This window comes from Clinocottus analis, unplaced genomic scaffold, assembly GCF_023055335.1.
Source record: "Clinocottus analis isolate CAN_PGR_092001 unplaced genomic scaffold, fCliAna1.0.p SCAF_5, whole genome shotgun sequence".
Taxonomy (NCBI): Eukaryota; Metazoa; Chordata; class Actinopteri; order Perciformes; family Cottidae; genus Clinocottus; species Clinocottus analis.
This window is the reverse complement of record NW_027176207.1, coordinates 6348515-6368669: the sequence shown is the minus strand read 5'-3', so window position 1 is coordinate 6368669 and position 20155 is coordinate 6348515. Positions and strand designations below refer to the sequence as shown.

The 20155-nt window shown below is 39.1% G+C and overlaps 1 protein-coding gene across 5 annotated transcripts; it reads right to left on the bottom strand.

Annotated features, from left to right (window-relative positions):
- Window positions 1–1489: 1489 nt before the first annotated feature.
- sytl2a (synaptotagmin-like 2a) lies at window positions 1490–19112 on the bottom strand. Of its 5 annotated transcripts, XM_068600347.1 has the most exons (19): window positions 19033–19112; window positions 16284–16567; window positions 15841–15995; window positions 15450–15573; window positions 14175–14244; window positions 13985–14087; window positions 11031–11573; window positions 8150–10204; window positions 7468–7569; window positions 7258–7314; window positions 6767–6834; window positions 6505–6609; window positions 3824–3993; window positions 3490–3592; window positions 3236–3397; window positions 3054–3150; window positions 2869–2974; window positions 2381–2586; window positions 1490–2014 (listed from the first exon to the last, which is right to left on the bottom strand). In XM_068600347.1, the coding sequence occupies exons 2-19, from the start codon at window positions 16382–16384 to the stop codon at window positions 1866–1868; spliced, it is 4476 nt and encodes a 1491-aa protein (XP_068456448.1). In that variant the 5' UTR covers window positions 16385–16567; window positions 19033–19112; the 3' UTR covers window positions 1490–1865. The 5 variants fall into 5 exon arrangements, with proteins under 5 accessions (XP_068456448.1, XP_068456449.1, XP_068456450.1 ...); XM_068600348.1 differs by lacking the exon at window positions 7258–7314; XM_068600349.1 differs by lacking the exon at window positions 11031–11573.
- Between the last annotated feature and the right edge of the window lie 1043 nt (window positions 19113–20155).

The window sequence follows — 20155 nt, the reverse complement described above, 5'->3', positions numbered from 1 at the left end:
TCCTACTCTATCATTTATATAGCCATTATCATTGTTATTGCTAGTTGCAGTATTACCAATACCGTAACTGCTTCTATTATCATGATTATTCTACTATATTCACTGTTGCTGCTGGCAGTTGTAACTGTTTTATCATGCTACTCTCATGCTGCTATATGAATAATTTATGTTATATTCATTGAATGTGTTATGTTCATTATGTACACTTATGTACATCTATTGTACTTTTGGCCATCCTGATAGAGGAATCCTCCTCTGTTGCTCTCCTGAAAGTTTCTTCCCTTTTTTGCCCCTTAAAGGTTTTTTTGGGGAGTTTTCCTGATCCAATGTGAGGTCCCAGGAAAGAGGATGTTGTATGGGAACAGATTGTAAAGCCTTCTGAGGAAATGTTGTGATTTTGGGCTATATAAAATAAATTGAATTAAAATATGAAACATTCATATCTACAGGCCATTGGTATTGTTGATATTTTATTTGCAATGTGTTTGCAAAGTTCTACTTCTTCTGTCTTGTATCTGAATTTCTCTTGAGACAAAAACTGGGTCTGTTTTTTAAACCATTAACTAATATTTATTACATTTACTAAATAGGTCAGTCTGAACAAATTAGAAATAGTAATATTTATATATGTTGTGGAACATGATTTGGATGGCGGTACGTCCTCTTTCCACTACTGTCAGCAGCTCATGCCGTCAAAAACATGGCTGCTCTCCTGCTTTCATTCAGTGACAGTCTAGTTCCAGCCCTGGATTACACTACATATATCAAATGCTTTTTGCTCATCTAATAAACTCAATGAAAGTCTGCATCCGTCGTTTTATTGTCCCAAAGTGGCACGCACTGTAATTTTATTTTAAAGGTAAAGTCTCCTGACTTGTTGGGCGCAATCCGGGGAGCTTGACACAGCTGTTTAACTTACCTCAGCAACCTGAGGCCGGTTGCTGGTTAGCTGCTTCCTGTCTGGACTGACAGGTGCGACAACCAATTGCATTGTGCAATTTATTTTCGCATCAGAGCGGATCAACCGCTTTAGACCTGAACTATTGATGGACTTTAGGCAATATGAAAATTCTAATAATTCTTACTCTGACTTCCTGAATGGACTTGTAATATCATTATTATAATTAGTTTTTGTGTGAAACAAATTATAATAAAATAATTGAACTAAAGTTTGAAATCCTCAAATTTGTAACAAAAGGGCTTGGAAAAATGTATTTTATGAGTTGTTGCCATTTGTGGCCCAATAGCACACTCTAGTGGTAAATGAAGATAATGAAACATCTAAAATGAGTGCACCTGCTGCTGAGCACTAACCTAACGTGAAACTTTTGTGAAAAAAAACAATACATCTAATGATTCATTGCTGGTACCAAGGTGAGTATGTATTATTATGATGACAGCTATTGTATACTTCCAAGTTTTGACTTCTCAAACATGAATGAAACATGAGTGAAACAACTTACCCATTCTCTTCAAACCAAATCACAAGTCCCATTAATATACGTTTATTGAAGATAGAATATAGCTTGAAAACAATACTAATGTATACTAATGTATACAATAATGTATACAATTAATTACTGCTCAAATTAAAACAACTTATATGTTCCATAATTTCCATTGTATTATAAATAATTAACTGTTTTTAAATTGATACATTTAACACATAGTTTTGGCTAAACAAATTGATTTACCTTGTGTATTTACTTATCATACAATGATCTTCAATTATACATGTGCATACACATTGTTCACTAAGGCAGCTGCTTCCACTCAGTGTAGACTATAGCTAGTAGATCTATCCAATTGTGCATGCAGAGTGCTCCCAGAGTTTCCACACATGTATCAGCACATTGTGTACAATCTCACTTTGACATGCTTTTTGCCATTACCAACATTCTCAGAGGTAAAGCGTCCTCCACCCATTCACCATCAGACTGTAACATCCTCTGCCATAAATTTGCTTCATCTGTTGTTGAATCCATCCAGACCACTTCCATCCCATAACTCTTCCCTGCACAGAAAGGCCCAGAAATCATTGTATTAATATGAAGGTAATACTTGACTAATACCATGGGAAAAAAATTACTCGCGGGAATGAAGTTTTCTTAAAAAAATTAAAATGTCATTATTATTTATTTTTATATTGGTCGGCCAAACCAAGGACCCCATTTGTACCTGATATCAAATTGTGGTCTGCATGTTTTATATGTGCGAAACAAATCATAGAAATATAAACAACTCTCATTCTGATGGGGTTGTGAGTGGATATCCCAAACCATCTCCAGACAATGCAAATCCCAGGTATTCAAACTTGTTTATCAAAGGTATATTGCAGCTGTAACTATGTTGAAAATAGTTACCGTGGAATTAAACTTACCTGTCCCTAAACCAAGCCTCAGGCCGCCAATGTAGTGGCTGTTCAGTCGGTCATGATCCCACACTGTTATCTCCACACAGGCCTCTCTGAGGTCCTCTGAACGGAAGCCATCGTACACCATGGTGTGGTTGAACATCGGATTGGCCGTCCTCTTCACCACTCGCGTCTTCTGTCGGCTTTTCCGGCTCGTATCAGGAAGTACGGTGCTGCAGCAAAAGAAACAAAGGAAGATCAAATGTATTTTCATTTGAAAACACCACACAAGGTTTATTGATGTTATTAAAGCGGTTTTCATTTCTAACTGTCCCTGTCCCTGTTATTATTTTACAGTGTGATTGGATGTGTCTTTGAACTAGATGCGCAAAAGCCAACAACAACTGGTTGTGTTCTCTTTGTCTTGATGGACATTATTCTTTTTTTTTAAATCTGTCGAATTCTGAATACTTAAGGTCTCTGATAAGTGACCTACAGTTTGAATGAAATCTTACCATTTCACAAACGGGTCGATAATAACTCCTCTGACTGGAGGAAGATTCTTACAGTCTTTCACCCAAATCTGTACCTCACCAGTCTCCATCCTTGATGTCCTCTTGCCTGTGGATGCAATTAGACCACAATAATCAAACAAATTCAAAGGAAAGAACGTATTAAATCTGAGGAGTCATTAGCTCACTGCGGGATGTCTGCGGCAGGAATCTCAGGGCGACTCTCATTTGTCCTCTGCTGTCCATCAGATGTGATGGAGACGCTGTTGGACTTTGTCCTGGAACCTGAAGGATTGAGATGAAATGAGTAACCGTCTAACAAACCCTGTCTACGAAACACACAGACTGTGTATTGGAATGAATCCTTTACCCTGGCCTTCAGTGCGTATTCATTTATATGTGTGTTGCTGAAGTCCCACTCAGACATATCCAGGTCCACCTCGCCCAGGAAACTGTTCCGTCCAAAAGTGTGGTTGTGCCACACAGAGATGTTCAAAGACTGAGTTTTCAACACTTCCATTAGAATTTTAAACTGTGAAAGTGGAAGAATACAACAAAACTGTTTGTAAAATAAGGAATAGATACAAGGACAAGTCTATAAAATACTAAATATGGAGTTCTTACCCTGAGGATTTCATTGTAGGTGGGGTTTAATGTTTTCTTTTTTACAGTGGTTTTTCTCTTTCCCAACTTTGTCTTTTCAGAGAGAAGGTAACATTTCACATACCTGTAGAAAGAAAGTGTAGTCACATTTCTGTTCTCAACTCGAACAAATATAGTTAAAACATTTTAATTTAAATGACAGCGGAAAGCAACTGACACGTCACTTTCCTTTTCAAATGTTTCAGCCTCTTTTCTGATCTGCCAGTCCTCTTTCTCCAACCATTATATCACAAATATCACTGACATGTGCTTTATTTTGAACATTTTGATCATACGGTATACAGCAAACACTTACGGGTCAGAGCAGTTCTTCTTAGTGTCGGCCACGGCCAAATCCCTGCAGTGCACCACAAATATGTGAAATTCTCTAAGCTTCTGAATGTAGTTCACAGCTAGCTGGATGCTTCCCTGGACTTTAATGTCTCCAAAGTCTGCGGGGTAAAGGCTGCTGATGCTGCCGCCGACCTGTTCATATTGATGCGAGGAGAGAAAACATCATCTTCTCAGGTTTAAACTCATTGTTTTTGTTTGGGGAAATACATTACATTAATTATCTTGATTGTTTGTCAGACACAGACTGTAGCAGGAAGTATCACAAAGTTTTGAGCCAGTCTGTCTATCAGTCTGTCTATCGATCTGTCTGTCTGTCTAAGCGTGCACATAGAATGGGTGGGAGAGGTGGTGCATTGGTCAAAGTAAGTCCCCAGATAGAGCGCCATGCTTTGAAGCAAATGTCATAAAAGTTGTGACATGCACAAATAGCTAAATCCTGACATATTTTCCTCCGTCCACTACTGTGAATAAGCCTGAGACTAATGGCTGGACCGAGGGCCGTGAGGCTTCATGCACCACTGAACAACTATAGTGGAATGAATGGGGCTCTGCCTCGAATGCTGTATCCAGTTCTCTCTACATATCCATGGTCAAACATACACACAAATTTCACCCAGGAGACCACTGTTCATGTCCCGCTCGAAACCAAGTCAACATTGACATACTTTGTCAGGTCAGTTGCAAGTCACCTGAGTCGTTGGTCGCTCTTGAGTAGTTTGTCACTCTATAGTGATATATTCAATGAAGTTATAGTCAACCAACGATCTGTCCCTAATCCTAACTCAGTGGTTTTGTCGCCTTAACCTGACTTCCTGTGACAACGCTGCTGCATTTGACGAGTTGGCAGTCTCTTCTTATGGGCAACAAATCTCATGAACAAACTAAAACCAACAATGTGTAAACCTAAACTTATTTGAGTAACGTTTGCTGAAAACTACAGCGACCAGGGCCCTATTACGACCTTAGTACGTGGTTTAACAAAGTCAATCAAATGTCCTATTATCCATCTTAAATTAGCGAGATGATTGACGCTATGTTGGTTCTTCGAAGGTGGATCCGCCCTCAAATGGTCTCGTTCATTCTAACCAGACGTCAGTCCTCAGGGTACTACTACTGATCCTCTTCAGAAAGGAGAAAAGTCGAACGCCAAATTCATGATGTGCTCTTGCTACAATGGCAAATAAACTCAGAGAAAGAGCGTCTCGTTTCTCAAGTGACGAGCAGAAGATGATCATGACTACATATGATGAATTGAAGCCAATAATGATGGCAAAGTCACATTTAAAAGCGTAGCAAATATTCGCAACACTTCCTGTTGTGAACGCAGCATAATGCTGCCTCCGTTGGTCGGGCTGGAGTCACATAACCACCGCAAAATATAAGTTAAATGCGTCAGTGTTGGAAAAATGTATCGGCTAATTTTAAGTGCCTTATCACCCAAATCAATCAGATTATATTTATTTAAATGTGTCTGCTGGTAGTAGTATACAAATTCATTTATAATTATGAGGATATATGTACTGTATGCATGTATTATGTACTATATATGTGTATATTCATGTGTGTGTAGATTACCATATAAGTAGGAGTTTAAATATGTGTATGGGTGGATCAGTATGTATGTATTATTCATTATTAGAAATTCAATTAATTGAAGCAGTGAAAATAAATGTGTGTGATTCTCTGTATTTTTATGAGTCCACCTTAGTCATGTTCTACGATAATGATATGTAGTATGGTGTACTAAAAATAACACTGTTATATAATTATGATTGCTTTAACACATCCATAAGTTTCTTAAGCACTAAATAAACTCTATGAACAGCAGGGTTTGTGCCTTTTTTTCCACACAATCCTTCTGTGATCCACTCTGCATACAGTATGTGTACATTTTGTAAGACAGTCAACGCTCGGCTGCGCCGTGTGGTGTTTAATGTACGGCTCCAGAAAGTCTCGTAAATAGATAAGTCCTTGTCGGCAGAATCGATAGCTCTCGTACAGGAAGTCGTCATGATGTGAGAACGGATCTTAGAGATCTGGAAGAACTCTCTCCCTATAAAACTAATATAATTAACATTGCTCCTTCATCAATGAGGAAGGGAGCTGCTTTTTATCCGGTGGGAGTGGCCGACTTATTCAGTGAACTTTCACCAAACCTGCTTGGGACCAGGTTAAGGGATTTTGATGTGTTGCTTTGGTGATTTTCCTAAACTTGCTTCGAAAAACCAAAAGCCTGATCTACGTCATCTTATCCTCAAAATCCAGCTAACTTAATAAATCAGGTATGAAAAACAGAGCCCAGTTGTTTTAGGAAATAACCATTTGAAAAAAGAAAAAAAACGTTATTGCGAGTTGTTTTTATGTACCTTTTTAGTATGAATCAACAAGCTTTGAGTTAAGAGACGTTATCACATTGTTGGTTTTGCTTAGTACAAGTCTTTTCAGGATTTGCATACTCAGCTTTGAAGTAATCTAATCAGAAACTTAGTTGTCGAATAACACATCAAACGGTGAAAATATTAAAGCTAATTCAGTTAAAAAGTAAGAACATTCTAGAGAACATTCACCTTTCCACAGGCTAACAAACTTCATACTCTGTGTTTATCAGAAACCTATTCTATATTGAGCTGCATGTGGACATACAGATGATATGGAAGCCATTCCAGAGGAGAGACTTAAGTTCGACGTGGAGCTGCCCGTGTTCCTTCTCCAGCCCAAATTGGTCTCAAAAGTACTGTCACAGTCATCCTAATATAAAAAGAGCAAGAATTACAGTTGTTTTAACTGTCAATGAAGAGGAAATCATTCATGAGAGTAAACCAATCATTTATCTCTTATTGTGTGAGGTTAAGTTGGAAAATATTGAATACTAGATGGAATACTTTTGAGAGTAAGAGCACTTTACCTCGTCCTGCTGAAGAACAGTCATGGACACACTGGATTTCATCTGCTTTGAGCTTGAGAGAGTAGAGGCTGATGGTGGAAAAGAGATATAACTTTGAATCTTGTTCAATGACCCTCTAAAACATTCTGTGTATGTCCTGATAAATATATGTGTCTTTAGTCATTTTGAGTCCATTTGTCAATGTTTTGTGTCTCTTTAGTCATTTTGAATCATTTTGTAGTTCTTCTTTGTGGTTGTTTTGGCCCTTTGTTACCATTTTAGATCTCTTTGTAGTCATGTTGTGTATCTTTGTGGTAGTTTTCATAGTTGCTGTGAGTTTCTTTGTGGTCTCTTTGCAGCTGTTTTGCACCTCTTTGGGTTTGTCTTGGTCTGTTTGTGGACTTTTTGTCTCTCTTTATGTCCCTCACACATTGGGCCCCAGCCTGATAAACCCATTCAGTAATTCAGCCATGACAAAAAGAGATGTTGACATTTTTTTTTTTTTTTTTTACCATTATCCACACTTTGATTAATTGGTTCTCTTGAGTTATTTTGGATCCTCTCTTCTCCTAAGAAAAAATAGAGCCGTGGGACAGGAGCTATTTACAAAGCTGTAACACATACATGTTACATGAAATAATGCACTGGCAATACAATACACCTTCATGACCATTACTTGTATTGAAGAACTACAGACATTTAAGAACCAAGGGTTTTGTTACTTGTTTGTGATGTGAGGTTTTCCAGGCTTTTGGATGAAGGCATGGTCCTTGAAGATAATCGTTTAAGGGCTGAAAAGGTGGGACTAGAACTGTCATCATAACCTGCCACAAACAAAACAGAATCAGGTCTGGAAAAAAAGACTCAACAGAGATGTTACATAGCAAGCATTTGAAACTATGATGCCTCTGTTTACATTAATACAAAATAGTAAGTAAAAATGCTAAATTAATCCGTTTAGGATCTCAAAAAGTTGCTAATGTGTGTTTAAATTTTAGTGCAATGAATCAACAGGAATCTCAGTGTTGTCAACACCAGTTTTAATCTCTACTGTAGAGATTAGCTGCCACATATCGATTGCATCAGTAGCTCTTGAATCACACAAAGATGAAAAATCTATATTTCACCTAAAACTAAACAAAAATATGTTCTATTGATATACACTGGTTAAAGGAAAGCATGTATAGGAATGCTTGAAGTGGAAATACAAAAGGAGAATTAAGGTCAATGAGCAGATTGTAGAAACACATTTGAAATGGAGTAATTCGTCAACTCTCAATCAAATCAGATTCAATGCAGCATTAACATGTAAACTTGATGGGATTTGTTTGAAAAAATATGTCACTGTGGTATTAATTTCTTAATCATTATCTTAAAGAATTTCAGAAGAATTAAAACGCTCACTGCCTGAACTTGCCCGAGACGAAGACCAAGCCCTGGTAATTGTGTTTTGGCTGGAGCTTCCATCTTTATTTTGTTCAATCCAAGAACTGATGTCGCGAAGACTCCCCTCAGTGGGACCCTGCATAAAGTCTCTGGGGGCATGTTGAGGTGTGTGTAAGGCATCATTCTCTGTCACAACAACTCTCTCTTGGGGGAAAAGAGGTACATGGGACTTCTCCTTTGACCCGAGGTAGTGCTGATAATCCTGAGGGATGAAAGATCTGGCGAGGTGTGGAAAAGTAATCAACTTCTTTTCTGGGGCTTTTTTGGTTTGTGGTAAAGTAGAGGAGCTTGAACTACTTTGTTGTGTCTTCACATTACCATGATAAGCCCCTGTGTCCTCTGGATGTGAAAGGAGAGAATGAAAGGTGATACCTATGCTAGGTTTACTGTCAGTCAGCACTATCAGTTTTGCGTCATTTGTGGGACTCTTCTTCTGTCTTGGAACTGGTATTGGCTTCCCTTGCTGCTCTGCAACAACCTTAGCTTGGGGGTCAATGTCTATTGGAAAAGTTTTTAAGGGAGAGCCTTCCAGCTTGGGTCTCTTAGGACTGGAGGATTCTCTTGGCAGAACCCTTGGATAGCAGGTTTTAGATGGACTCCTCTTGACTTCGTCATCCTGGTCTTTTGATCTTGGAGTTAGGGATTGTCTAGGACTGAGGGGCATTTCTTGATACTCATTATCAGCCTTGACTTGATATTGTTGACATGCTGACTGTATGTCAGTACTACCAGAACTGACAAAACATTTGTCTGTCACTTTTGATGGTTTAAAGACAATGTTAGACTTGGTTTTGTATAAAGGCATCTGTGCTTGTCCCTCAGATTTCTCTCTGTTATCTAAGGATTTTCTCAGATCAGACTGTGGAGAAACCTCTTTGTTACTGAGTATTGAACTGTGTGAGGATTCCTTGACACTTGCAGTGATTACCCTGGGTCCCGTATATTCCTTTTCCCAGAAATGCTTTGGCTCACTGATCTTGGCTGGCCTGTCCTTTTGAGGACTGGAACTTGAAGGCCTGGGAAGGGGAACTGGAATATCCTTCTCTCGCTTTTGGTTGTTGAAGGTTACAAGGGAAGGTACAGGAATGATGGCGTTACCCTGTGCCTCAGAAATCTGTGACTCTGTCTCTGGACCTGGTAAAGAGTCATCTGTATCTTCATAGATGAGGACTGGATGAGCTCTATATGTGCCATCTTCTTTAGATACATTTACAAAGAAGTTACATTCAGTCAGTGGTGACCTGTCAGCAGTGTCCTCAATTGTCATTTCCATTTGAGTTGAGAGATTGTTGCTTTTGCTTTCCACAACAGAGTTAGTCTGACAGCTATGTAGAGCTTCTACTTGCCTGGCCTCTTCTCTGGTAAATATTATTTTGGGACCACTGTTTTCTCTCTCCCAAAAAGCTTTGAGATTGGATAGTCTCTCCGGAAGCTGAACCACTCTACCTTCTGTTGCCCCCTGCTGAGTGTCTTTATCTACTGAGGTCCCTGTTTCTTTAAACGGTGTGTTCTGCAGTGATGTGAGTTGTAGTGTTCTGACTTCTGTCATCTCAGAGGGTTTAGCTTCTTGTTTGACACTTGCAGCTTTGTCCGTGATACTATCTGCCACCCCTTGAGAGAGATTCTGGGTGTTGTTTGGTTCTTTCTGCTTAGGTATCTTCACCTCTTCTCCTTGTGGACTCTGTACTTCAGCAGTTTTCTCTTTCTCTCTTTTAAATATTCCAAGCAGTCTTTGTTGAGGCTTGGGTGAAACAGCATGACATAAACCCTTTAAGCTGCCATCAAGCGGCTTAGTATTTGAGGGGGGCTCAAAAGAGACCTCAGTTCTTTCTTCAGGCAGTTTTTGGTGACGAATGTTGTGTCCAGTTGGCCAGGCTGTGGAAGTAGTCTGAGAGTAATGGTCCTCTTCAGACTTTGCCTCCAACTGAACAGCCTTACCTGGCTCCTGGTCAGCAGAAACCAGTCCGGACATTGGAGGGCTTAGGAACTCTGGATGAAAGTCCTTTGCAACATCTGCAAAGATAACAACCAAAGATTGGATCACGCAAATAAATTATGTCTACTTAACACTGCAAAATATGACTGTCTAGGACTTTTTTTTAATAGGGTTTATCACTGTCAAATGAAGTGAGGCTTTGTGTGTTGTAACTGCTTTTCACATACAACATGTTATTTCTGACCGCATTAACAACAACTTTGCAACTTTGACTACGTCCATTAGTGGTATTATACAAAAGACACCAGAGTAAACAGCAACACACATACTAACAGAACTAACCCAGGTAAACTGGAAAAAAGGGAGTGTACCAATTGTCACACACATATACCATCAGAATTATTTGAAATATACTATATAAACAAAATAAATCTCTGGGTTACATTATAATTCTTAAATAAGATATGAGCTCCAACTGTGGACTAATTAAATTAGGAGATTTTTAAGGCTGACGTTTAGCCCAACTCATACAGAATACCTTGGGATTATCATAGTCACACTTCAATTCACAGGTAACACAACAAAACAATGGAAAAGTCCAACACATGGCATGAGACATTAAAAGCAAAATTGCATAATACCAAAGCAAGGTGCAGTAAGCCCAATTATACAATACAGACAGATGTTTTCTTGCTGTTCTTTAGTTTTTACATAAATGCACATATTTTGCCACATGCAAGAACATGCAAAAGCAGGATAAATAGGTACAATGCGTTTTGCATAATCTTGTCTGGTGTCTGAATGTTTGTAAATGTGTAGATACTGAAGTAATTTGTTGATATAGTTGTTTGAATTATTGATTGGTAGTTTAATTGACTCATTGGTTTTAAATTAAACTCTTACCACCAAGGTGTTGTCCAGCTTCCTGTTCTTGGAGGTTTGACTCATATTTGCCATTGAGTTCACCTTCCTGTGAATCCAATTGATTCTGCTTGAATAAAGGCCTAGGTGTGCCAACAGGGGCCCGGGCAGTATCCATAAGATCACTATTATTTTCCGCCTCAGAGGGAGTGATGGAATCAATGTCCAGCAAACTGTTCTCTCCCAGCTCCTTCCCATCTTGCCACTCCCCACCACTCTGACCAGCCTTGGAGCTGAACCTCACCTGCTTCCTGTCAATCCAGCTCTCAGTGGAAAAATCAAGGCTAACTGAGAACAAGGAGTCTGTGGACAAGTGCTTGAGGATGCTCTGCGGAGCAGCAGAGTTAGTCTGCTGACCTCCTGGCCCGTCTTCCTCAACAAAGCAGTCCTGAGAACTGGTGCTTACTGCATTGTTTTCAGGCATTGGCATGGTAATAGATGCATTCTGGGTGATCGGGCTATCATTAGGGTCTTGTTTAAGGTTACTAGCATAAGAAATGCAGCTATCAGATGATGGTAAAGGCTCTGAAAGAAACAAAGACAAATGAACACTGTTTTAACCAACAACACATCAGCTGTGTTTTTTGAGTATGACTATTTCATCACTGGTGTCCTTCAGCAACTCTCAAACACAGAATCATGTTGAAAACTGTTTAACCATGCATCACTTTATTTTGTGGAAGTTTCACAACCAACATTATACTTTGACTCCATTCTTTAATTCGGGTTGTGAAGTCTGGTCGAATCTGGTCTAGTCTGGTCTAGCTCCTTGTTATCTTTCAGATTAATATGTTGGCAGTTCCACTAAAGTGACATTTCCTCAATAACATTCTAACTTTTTCTTTCCTCTCCCATTAATCATGACACAATGAGTGTTTCTGCAATATGGTATTGGCAGCCAAGATTTTCTTGGTTTCAACTGTCTCAAAATTGATCGCCCTTTTACTTGGTCTTGTCTCGGTCCTTGACGAAGAAGACTCAGGTCTTGGTCTTCTCTTGATCTCAAAACGCTCTGGTCTTGATCCTGACTTGGTCTCGGTTTAGATGGTCTTAACTACAAAACTGGGTATTTGTACTTTTACCTAAAGGAACAGTGTGTAACATTTAGGAGCAAAAATGGAATAAAATAGTATTAACCTTTTGCACCCCAAGTCCCCCCTACAGGGGGGATTCTAGAGGCCTTTGTGAGGTCTGTTCAAGTAATTGTATGAACCGCAAATGACTTCTACTTATATGAATGTATGTACTTTTTTTTCAAAGTTTTCTTGGGAATAAAACGTATATCTATAAAAATAAATAATTTAAAATAACCTTTCCTTCCCTTTTCTTCTCCTATAATGGGCGCCGCAGGGCTTGGGGTGGAAAAAGGTAAGTATGTTTTCTTGAATATATATATAATAATAATGTTGTAATTTTGTTACCTTAGAATGAGCTGTTTTATCAAGATAAAAAGCAGGTCCTCTTTATGGAGGCGGTCACCATGTTATTAAAGAAAGCCCAGAACGGACGAACCTACCTGCATTGGCTTACCCTGGTCGGAAAAAAAAGGGGGCACACCGTTGTTTTGGTCTCCAGGGCCAAAAAAGAAAACTGTTGGTCTTGAGGAGCTGGAACATGCATGTCTGCAAAAACTGCAATTTACAGTGTACACTCACTAAATCCTTTTTGTATTTTCACGTCAGCCAAGTTTATGCGGGATAAGTTTTAACTGGATACAATCTCCAACCTCGCTACTAGATACTGCTAAATCTTACACACTGCACCTTTAAGTAACTACAGGATCTGAATACTTAATCTACTTTAGGGCTGGCTCTTTAGTGTGGAGGATGGAGCCACCAACTTTAAACAACTTTGTTTTGTTCCCTGTATAAGTTCCCACAAAGAGTGTCTTGGAAGTGCTTTACTTATAAAACACATTACTGTTTTGATGACTGTTTCACTATTTATTGATGAATACTGGTGGCTTTGACATATGGAAGAGGTATTTCTATGCCTTGAAACAATGATTAAGAGGCCCAGTCTGCAGAATATTTGTGTTTATCATGAAGGTGTAATATCTATTTATGTTAAGACCTTGTTGTGTATGTACGATGGGTACAGTTTCCAGGATGGATAGGTATTTGATTACCTATTGACCTGTTGTGCCTTGTCTAAACTGTCACTATTTGTCTGGGTTTTTTTTTTCGTCAGATCTTTTTTCCCACAATAACATTGTTTTCATAGCTTCTGCTAAATGTTTCCAGCAGCTACAAGTCATGCGGTAAAGATTAAGACTTGAATGTATTGGAATGCGATTCTGTGTAATCCTCTGGCTTGTCGGGAAGCCTTGTGTATTTGGACTTCCCTTCACTTTGACAACACGTGGGAAAATCTGTGGTATCAGCTCACTGGTTCATTTCAAGGACCGGTAGAAAACACAAATATTGGCACAAACACTGAAGCAAGAACTTCAATTAAATTCCAATAATCATCTGTTGTGTACAATTGGCAAATGGCTGTGGTTCATGAGCTATTCCATATTTTGAAACCAGCACTATTAACTACAAAGAACCTGCATGGAATTGTATTTTTCCCTTTTCCCATGTCACTAAAAATACTGTCTTCGAAATTGAAAAACAAGATGGAATGTAATCATATGATTAAATTGTTAGGAATCACAAGCCAGTACATGCCTTCCACTGCCATGCAAACCACTGTTCATGCCAACATGCTGATCACAGGAAAGGTTGAAACAGCTGAAGCGCAAAGGACCCACAAACCTGGATTGCTAAAAAAACAGACTTACATTGGTTTGTAATGTAACTGCTTTCACAATGTGTCCATCATGGCGTCCACTCAATTTAAAACACATGATGTATCATGAGATCAAGAAATCTACTCACACTCAAAATATATATTCCGAACAGCACAAACTGAGTCAACAGAAGGAAGCTTACCCTCGTTCTGTGTTGGCGTTGGATTCACTGCTCCGTCCAATAACTGACCATCCTTGTTTTCAAAACTTGCAATCCTGTCACTGTTGAATGGATTTTGTCTTTGCTTGAACAAAAGAAGATTGATAAATACAACACCTCCATGGACTCACACTCACAACCTGTTAACTGGTTTCTCCAGTCAGAATCCTACCTTTGTGGGTGACTGTAAAACTGCTATACTTGTATCTTGTGGTGTTTCACGTGACTTCTGGTTTTCATATCTATTAGAATAGACAAAGACCACAAGATGCAAAGGCAACTTCTGAAGATAGGGAAACTTTCAGTGGATTTAAAAAATAATTAGTCTAATCTTGATTTGAAAATTTGCGTTATGTTATGTAAGTGCATTACACTTCCTTCTATACATGTTTTGGCCAATAAAAAAATAATCTCCTAAATAAAAAACAATGTCTGTTTTCTTGTTTTTTAAACTCTCCTTTCCATCTAATGTTCCATGGGATAAATGATTACAGTTAGATATAGTTACTATTAAGAACGGGCAGGTCCATTCTTACGAATTGGGGCAGTGCAGAATATGTCTGATACTCCTCAGAGGCACTGGAGAACATCAGCATGTGAGACTTGACCTCGTAAGAAGATTACTTCAGGGCTGATTACTAAGTATCCATTTAGTGCGTGCACAACTCCACACAATCACACCCAAATAATCTGGTCCACTATTGCAGCATGTGATAGAGCTCAAAACCGACTACACAGACCAAATATTTTGTTCATGCTATGTGGAGTTTTCTAAATGTATACAGAGTTTAATATTTGTACTTAGAGCTGCAGGATTTTTCCTTCAACATACACTTTCTGAACCAAAATGGAATTTTAAATCTTGCAAACAATGTATGAAGAGCATACATTGGGTAAAATCTCCTTTAAATTTAAAATCACAGGCAGACTGGGGGGAAAAAAGTGTCCCTGGAGTTACTGTCAGATACCGACCCATTCAATACACGGCGCCTTCACACAGTACACCACCCACTCCGCCACAAGACACCACCACAAGCATATGGGGCGTGGGGGCCAACCCACGGAGCCAACGCACGGAGCCGCTCATAATGACGAGAAAAAAAAGGAGACGCCGTGAGCAAGCCACGTTAACCACCAGACTCTCCTGCCGAGCAACGCTCAATTACGCAGCACCTAACCGGCACAGGCAATCACAGCGCATGTTAATGGTCACGTGGGCCCTGTCACCAATCACATATCCAGGGTCTCGAGAAAGCTGTTTCATGTATTTTAACCAGGCTAATCTTATATAAATAAATAAAAGTGAAATGTGATTGGATTAAAAATGCTTTTAAACAAGTCCCAATAAGCCATACCAGAGGCCTGAAGGAGCAGAGGAACAGATGAAGGCACAGCTGCACAGCTGCAATGAGAAAATAAGCTAATAGGGAAAAAATAATTATAATACCGTTCATCACTGGGCTGCGTGTGCGGCTCTTGAAGGATTCCACAGAGTGCAGGTGGGACGAACACTTCTTTGTTCACACTGCTGACAAAACTGGGCTTCTCAGGAGATATCTGGGAGAGCTCCACTGCAGCACAAACACACAGCTACTGTTAGAGAAGGTTAGCCATTCATTGTAAAGCTCACTGTTGGTATCCAATACAACAAGTCCACACGCCAATGATGTGTGTTATCAGGAGACACATTTAACAATCTGTAATTTAAAAACGACCTTGGGAATACCCCAAATTACTCCTAAATCGTTGCACATTTGTAAATGTTATTTTTCATTTGTAGATAATGAAATACACATTCATAAGTTGGATCTGTGATATTAAGGATAGCAATGACTAACATATAGTCAGTGGTTTCTGCGAGTGTCTCATGGAGGCCCTGATGATCTCGGAGCCATGGATGCGATCCTGATGTCGCAGCTGCTTGGTCTCGTAGAACCATTCTCCAGTCATGTATCTCAGCCGGCCCCGGTCACTCACAGTCTTCTGCAGGTTCCTGAATGCAGACACATTAATGGGACATGTACAGTCACAACTTCTTTATTCAGAGCACCTGTTTCAAAATGTTGAGATTAGAAAATAAGAAGTATTTTATTGCATTGCTTTTTACTAAACATTTTCACAAACAAACAAACATGTCTTTGCTGTGTTGCAAGCAACATTTCCACCTGCATCTGTAACTTGGTAGCAAACACAAGTAGGTTCTGCAGACAGAAATGTAATCTGTTCTGTGACAGATCACACTTAAAGAGGGCTCAGTTTGGACATAGCACAGAGGACTCACTGGACGCGTTGCTCCTCAGCCTGCTTCAGTTTAGCGTCTCTCTTCAACACAGTCCGGATGCTCTGCTGCTCCTCCTCCGTCAGGAAGCTCAGGTCGATCATGCTGCGGCCTCAGCTTTCCACTGTTTGGAGTTAGTGTATAGAGGCTTCATGTGGTTCTTCTTGAAGCTCACAAAGATCTTGCCCTGTTCTTTAAGTCAGTATAAGGTCATGTGTGATCTGGGCTTTATCCATTGTATAACATGAGTGCTCCTTATTGTCGGCTTCTTTAAACACCAGTTTAAACTGAAAGAACATAAAAGAATATCATTAATTTTGTTATCAGAGATTTACAGAAGAAAGTCTGTTTCTCTCTGTGCATCCTTCAACAGACAGAGCTGGCATGATAGAGGGATTGGTTGATTAACAGCTGTCGATCAACATTAGCAACATTTTTATAATTGATAATAGTTTAAGCTAGTCACTGATAATACATTTAAGATTATTCCGGTTTAGACTGTTATTTATTTGCTCATTTTGCTTTAACATGTCAATTAGGGGTCTATAAAATTGTGATCTGTATATTGAGCGGTATTAAAATGATCAATAGATGTTGTTAACAGTTCAATAGGCCTCCAACAAACAAACAATGACACAGTAGGAGATGAGAATACACTGACAGTTAAAAAAATCCTATTAATTGTGCGTTGTGATATTCAAAAGCTGAATGTGAAATGGATAGGCATAGGACGTTATGTAAAATGTCATGTTTAGATTATTAGCTAAAATAATTGCGATTCACAATATTATCTCATACATACGCATACAGGTATCACTTTTCTACATTTAGCTATAAAACAATGAATTTATTGCATCAGTGAACATCCTTTTTCAGTGAAAAACAAGCAATCTGAGGGTAATTTCATAAGCCCACCTGCAAAAATCGGATGAATAAAAAAATAAAAAACATATTTATTAATTAGCTTCTCTTTTTCACTTCTCTACCATGATCGTGAGGAAGATAGATTTTTAAAGTCATTCATTTGAGAATACTCCTAATTATCTTGAGAACAGAAATTTATAACATTCTACGTCACCTTTTAGTGTCCCCTGGAAACACTTCCTGTTGGATTGTGTGCTACTTGCAGTGTGTTTCTGAACTTTCTGTATTTAGTTGTGTTTTCTCTATTTGCACGTGTTTTCTTCATCTACAGTCTGCTGAGCCGGTCTACAATAATAACATGATCTGTGTTCCTCTATACAACAGCTCATACAAATCATTCCTACCTTTTTCACCTCTGCTCTCACTCTCCTACCGCTTCTTGTGTATGCCACACAAACAGTATCAGAAAACCTAGCTATATACACCTTACCTGATAAAAATGATCAGTTTTTGAGTTTGTGTCGTAAACCCCACTTGAATACAGCTTACAACATAGCTGCTGCTTTTCCTTTAAGAGAACACAGCATCTCTGGGAGGAGTGTACATGTTCTAACATGGCCCACTGAAGAGAGACTTGTTGGAATCTGTTGGAAACCTCACTTGATTGGAGTGAGAAAACGCTTCATTGTGTTCAAATGAGCACACCTGTATTTGGTAAATGTTCTCTCTGCTAAAGAAATAAATGAAAGAAAATGGTAATTATATAATTATAACTTGGAATGGGTTGTGGTTGCATAATGTTTTCTCCCATTGTTTATTCATGATCCAAGTTCATAAAGTTGTAATCCCTCCTACTCCAGAGTACAAGGCTGCATGAAGACTAAGCTGTAAGAATCCCTTAATAACATGCTTTTTCCTGGTTAAACTCTAGCTAGTTGATGTGGGAGAACTTCATTTTTTAACAGAGAAGAATGTTGCACGTCCAGTTCATTTAAATTACGTATTTCCTTGTTGTGATAGTGATATTTTATTTCTTCACCACTGCGCTTCCTGGAGAGAAACTGAAGAGTTAACATGCTACGTTATTGTGTTTTTGCAAATTCATTTATTGTAAACAAGACACTGTCTCTGTAGCACCAGGTTTTACACTCAAAGCTGCAGTGGTGACACAAATCCATCCAGCCATTTGCACTGACTAACCTTGACCAAGTGAGGATGAAGAGTGATCTAAAAATGGTGACCACTAGTTTGAGGAACACTACCAAACCTCAACCACTCAATGTTTTTAGTTCAAGGTTGTTTAATGTGATTTACTGCAGTTCATGCATGAAAAATGCATGAACGTAAAGATTTCTTAAATGTAATGTAGATATGTCTTCTGATACCTGGTTAATATTTAGTCACTTACAGACTTTTAGAAATTGCTGTTGAAGGACTGTTCAGTTAATATCACTGAAAATATGATTGTATAGAGTCAACACACTAAATGGCATGTTTCTGTCCAAACAGTATGGCTGGGGTTACTGCATTGAAATAGATGACATTCATTTTAATAAATTGTTCAGCAACCATGGATAGAAAGTAGAAAACTGAAGAAATACAAAGTTACAGGTTTATTCCTATTGTTTCCAAGTTAACAATCCACACCATATTCCTCATGTGTTTTAACAAGACAAACCAATGATTTAATAGTATGTTGTTACATTTGCAATCTGCTATGTGACCAGTTTACAACAGGAATAATAACAATAATAATAATAATAATAATAATAATGTAGTTTTTCATGCTGAACCTTTTTACTAACTACTACTCCCAAACTGCACTAGCAGTGCAAGAACAATAGCTTCCAAAGGGGAGAGGAGTGCAGCAGCAACAGAGAAGACTCACCTCTTCACGTTCCTCCTGGCTGGGTGAAAACTAACCTCCTCCAACTGGATCCGGTAGCTTCTGCCTCTGGGAGGAGCTGCAGACCCGGAGCAGAGAGCAGGGGGCGGTCAGCCTGATACAAGTCTTAAGGGCGTGGCTTCTATGTGATTGACAGCTCACTCGTGTTTCGGTCTAAGAACATATATTGCATAACTATATTGATATTACTCCACACATTTTGGATTGCAAATCACTTTGTACTATACAACATATGTTGTACAGCTTTAGTTAATGTCAGGTTTGGAATACAAATACAGAAATAGATACCGATCAGTTAAGTATATGAAGTAACAATTTGAATGCAGAACTTTTTCTCAGACTAGACTTTGATACTCATGTGTTTTGCTTTTACTGATGTAAAAGTTCTGAGTATACTTCCACCTCTGCATTCAGGTCAGAAGAATTTTCTATGACACGTTAAAATCTAATTACGTGTGAAGAGGTGATTGTCAGTGTTGTCCAGCAGAGAGCAGCAGCATCCTGCTTATGATAAATACAACAATATTTTGTATTTATGAAAAGGTGAAAAAGCGCTTCATGTCTCTTCAGATGGAGATGTGCTGTTTATCTCTATACGAGTGCTATAGAGGAAGAACACAAAGAGGAGCAATGAGGAGGACGTACTACAGCAGACGAACCAGGAGGCCGGCAATTTGGAGCCAGGGCCCTCCACCTCAGGCTTTGGATCCTCCGCACAGGAAAAGAGGACTACATGATCATCAGGGCCCTCCACCTCAGGCTTTGGATCCTCCACACAGGAAAAGAGGACTACATGATCATCAGGGCCCTCCACCTCAGGCTTTGGATCCTCCACACAGGAAAAGAGGACTACATGATCATCAGGGCCCTCCACCTCAGGCTTTGGATCCTCAACACAGGAAAAGAGGACTACATGATGGTCAGGGCCCTTCACCTCAGGCCTGGGATCCTCCACAAATAGGTGCAGAGAAGGACTACATGATAGGCAGGGCCCTCCACCTCAGACCTTTTCTTAGTCTTTCATACATTGATTTTCTTTTTGTGTTATCCTGATGATGCAATCAATGTGTTATCCTAAGGTAACAATCAATGGTCGTCATACTTT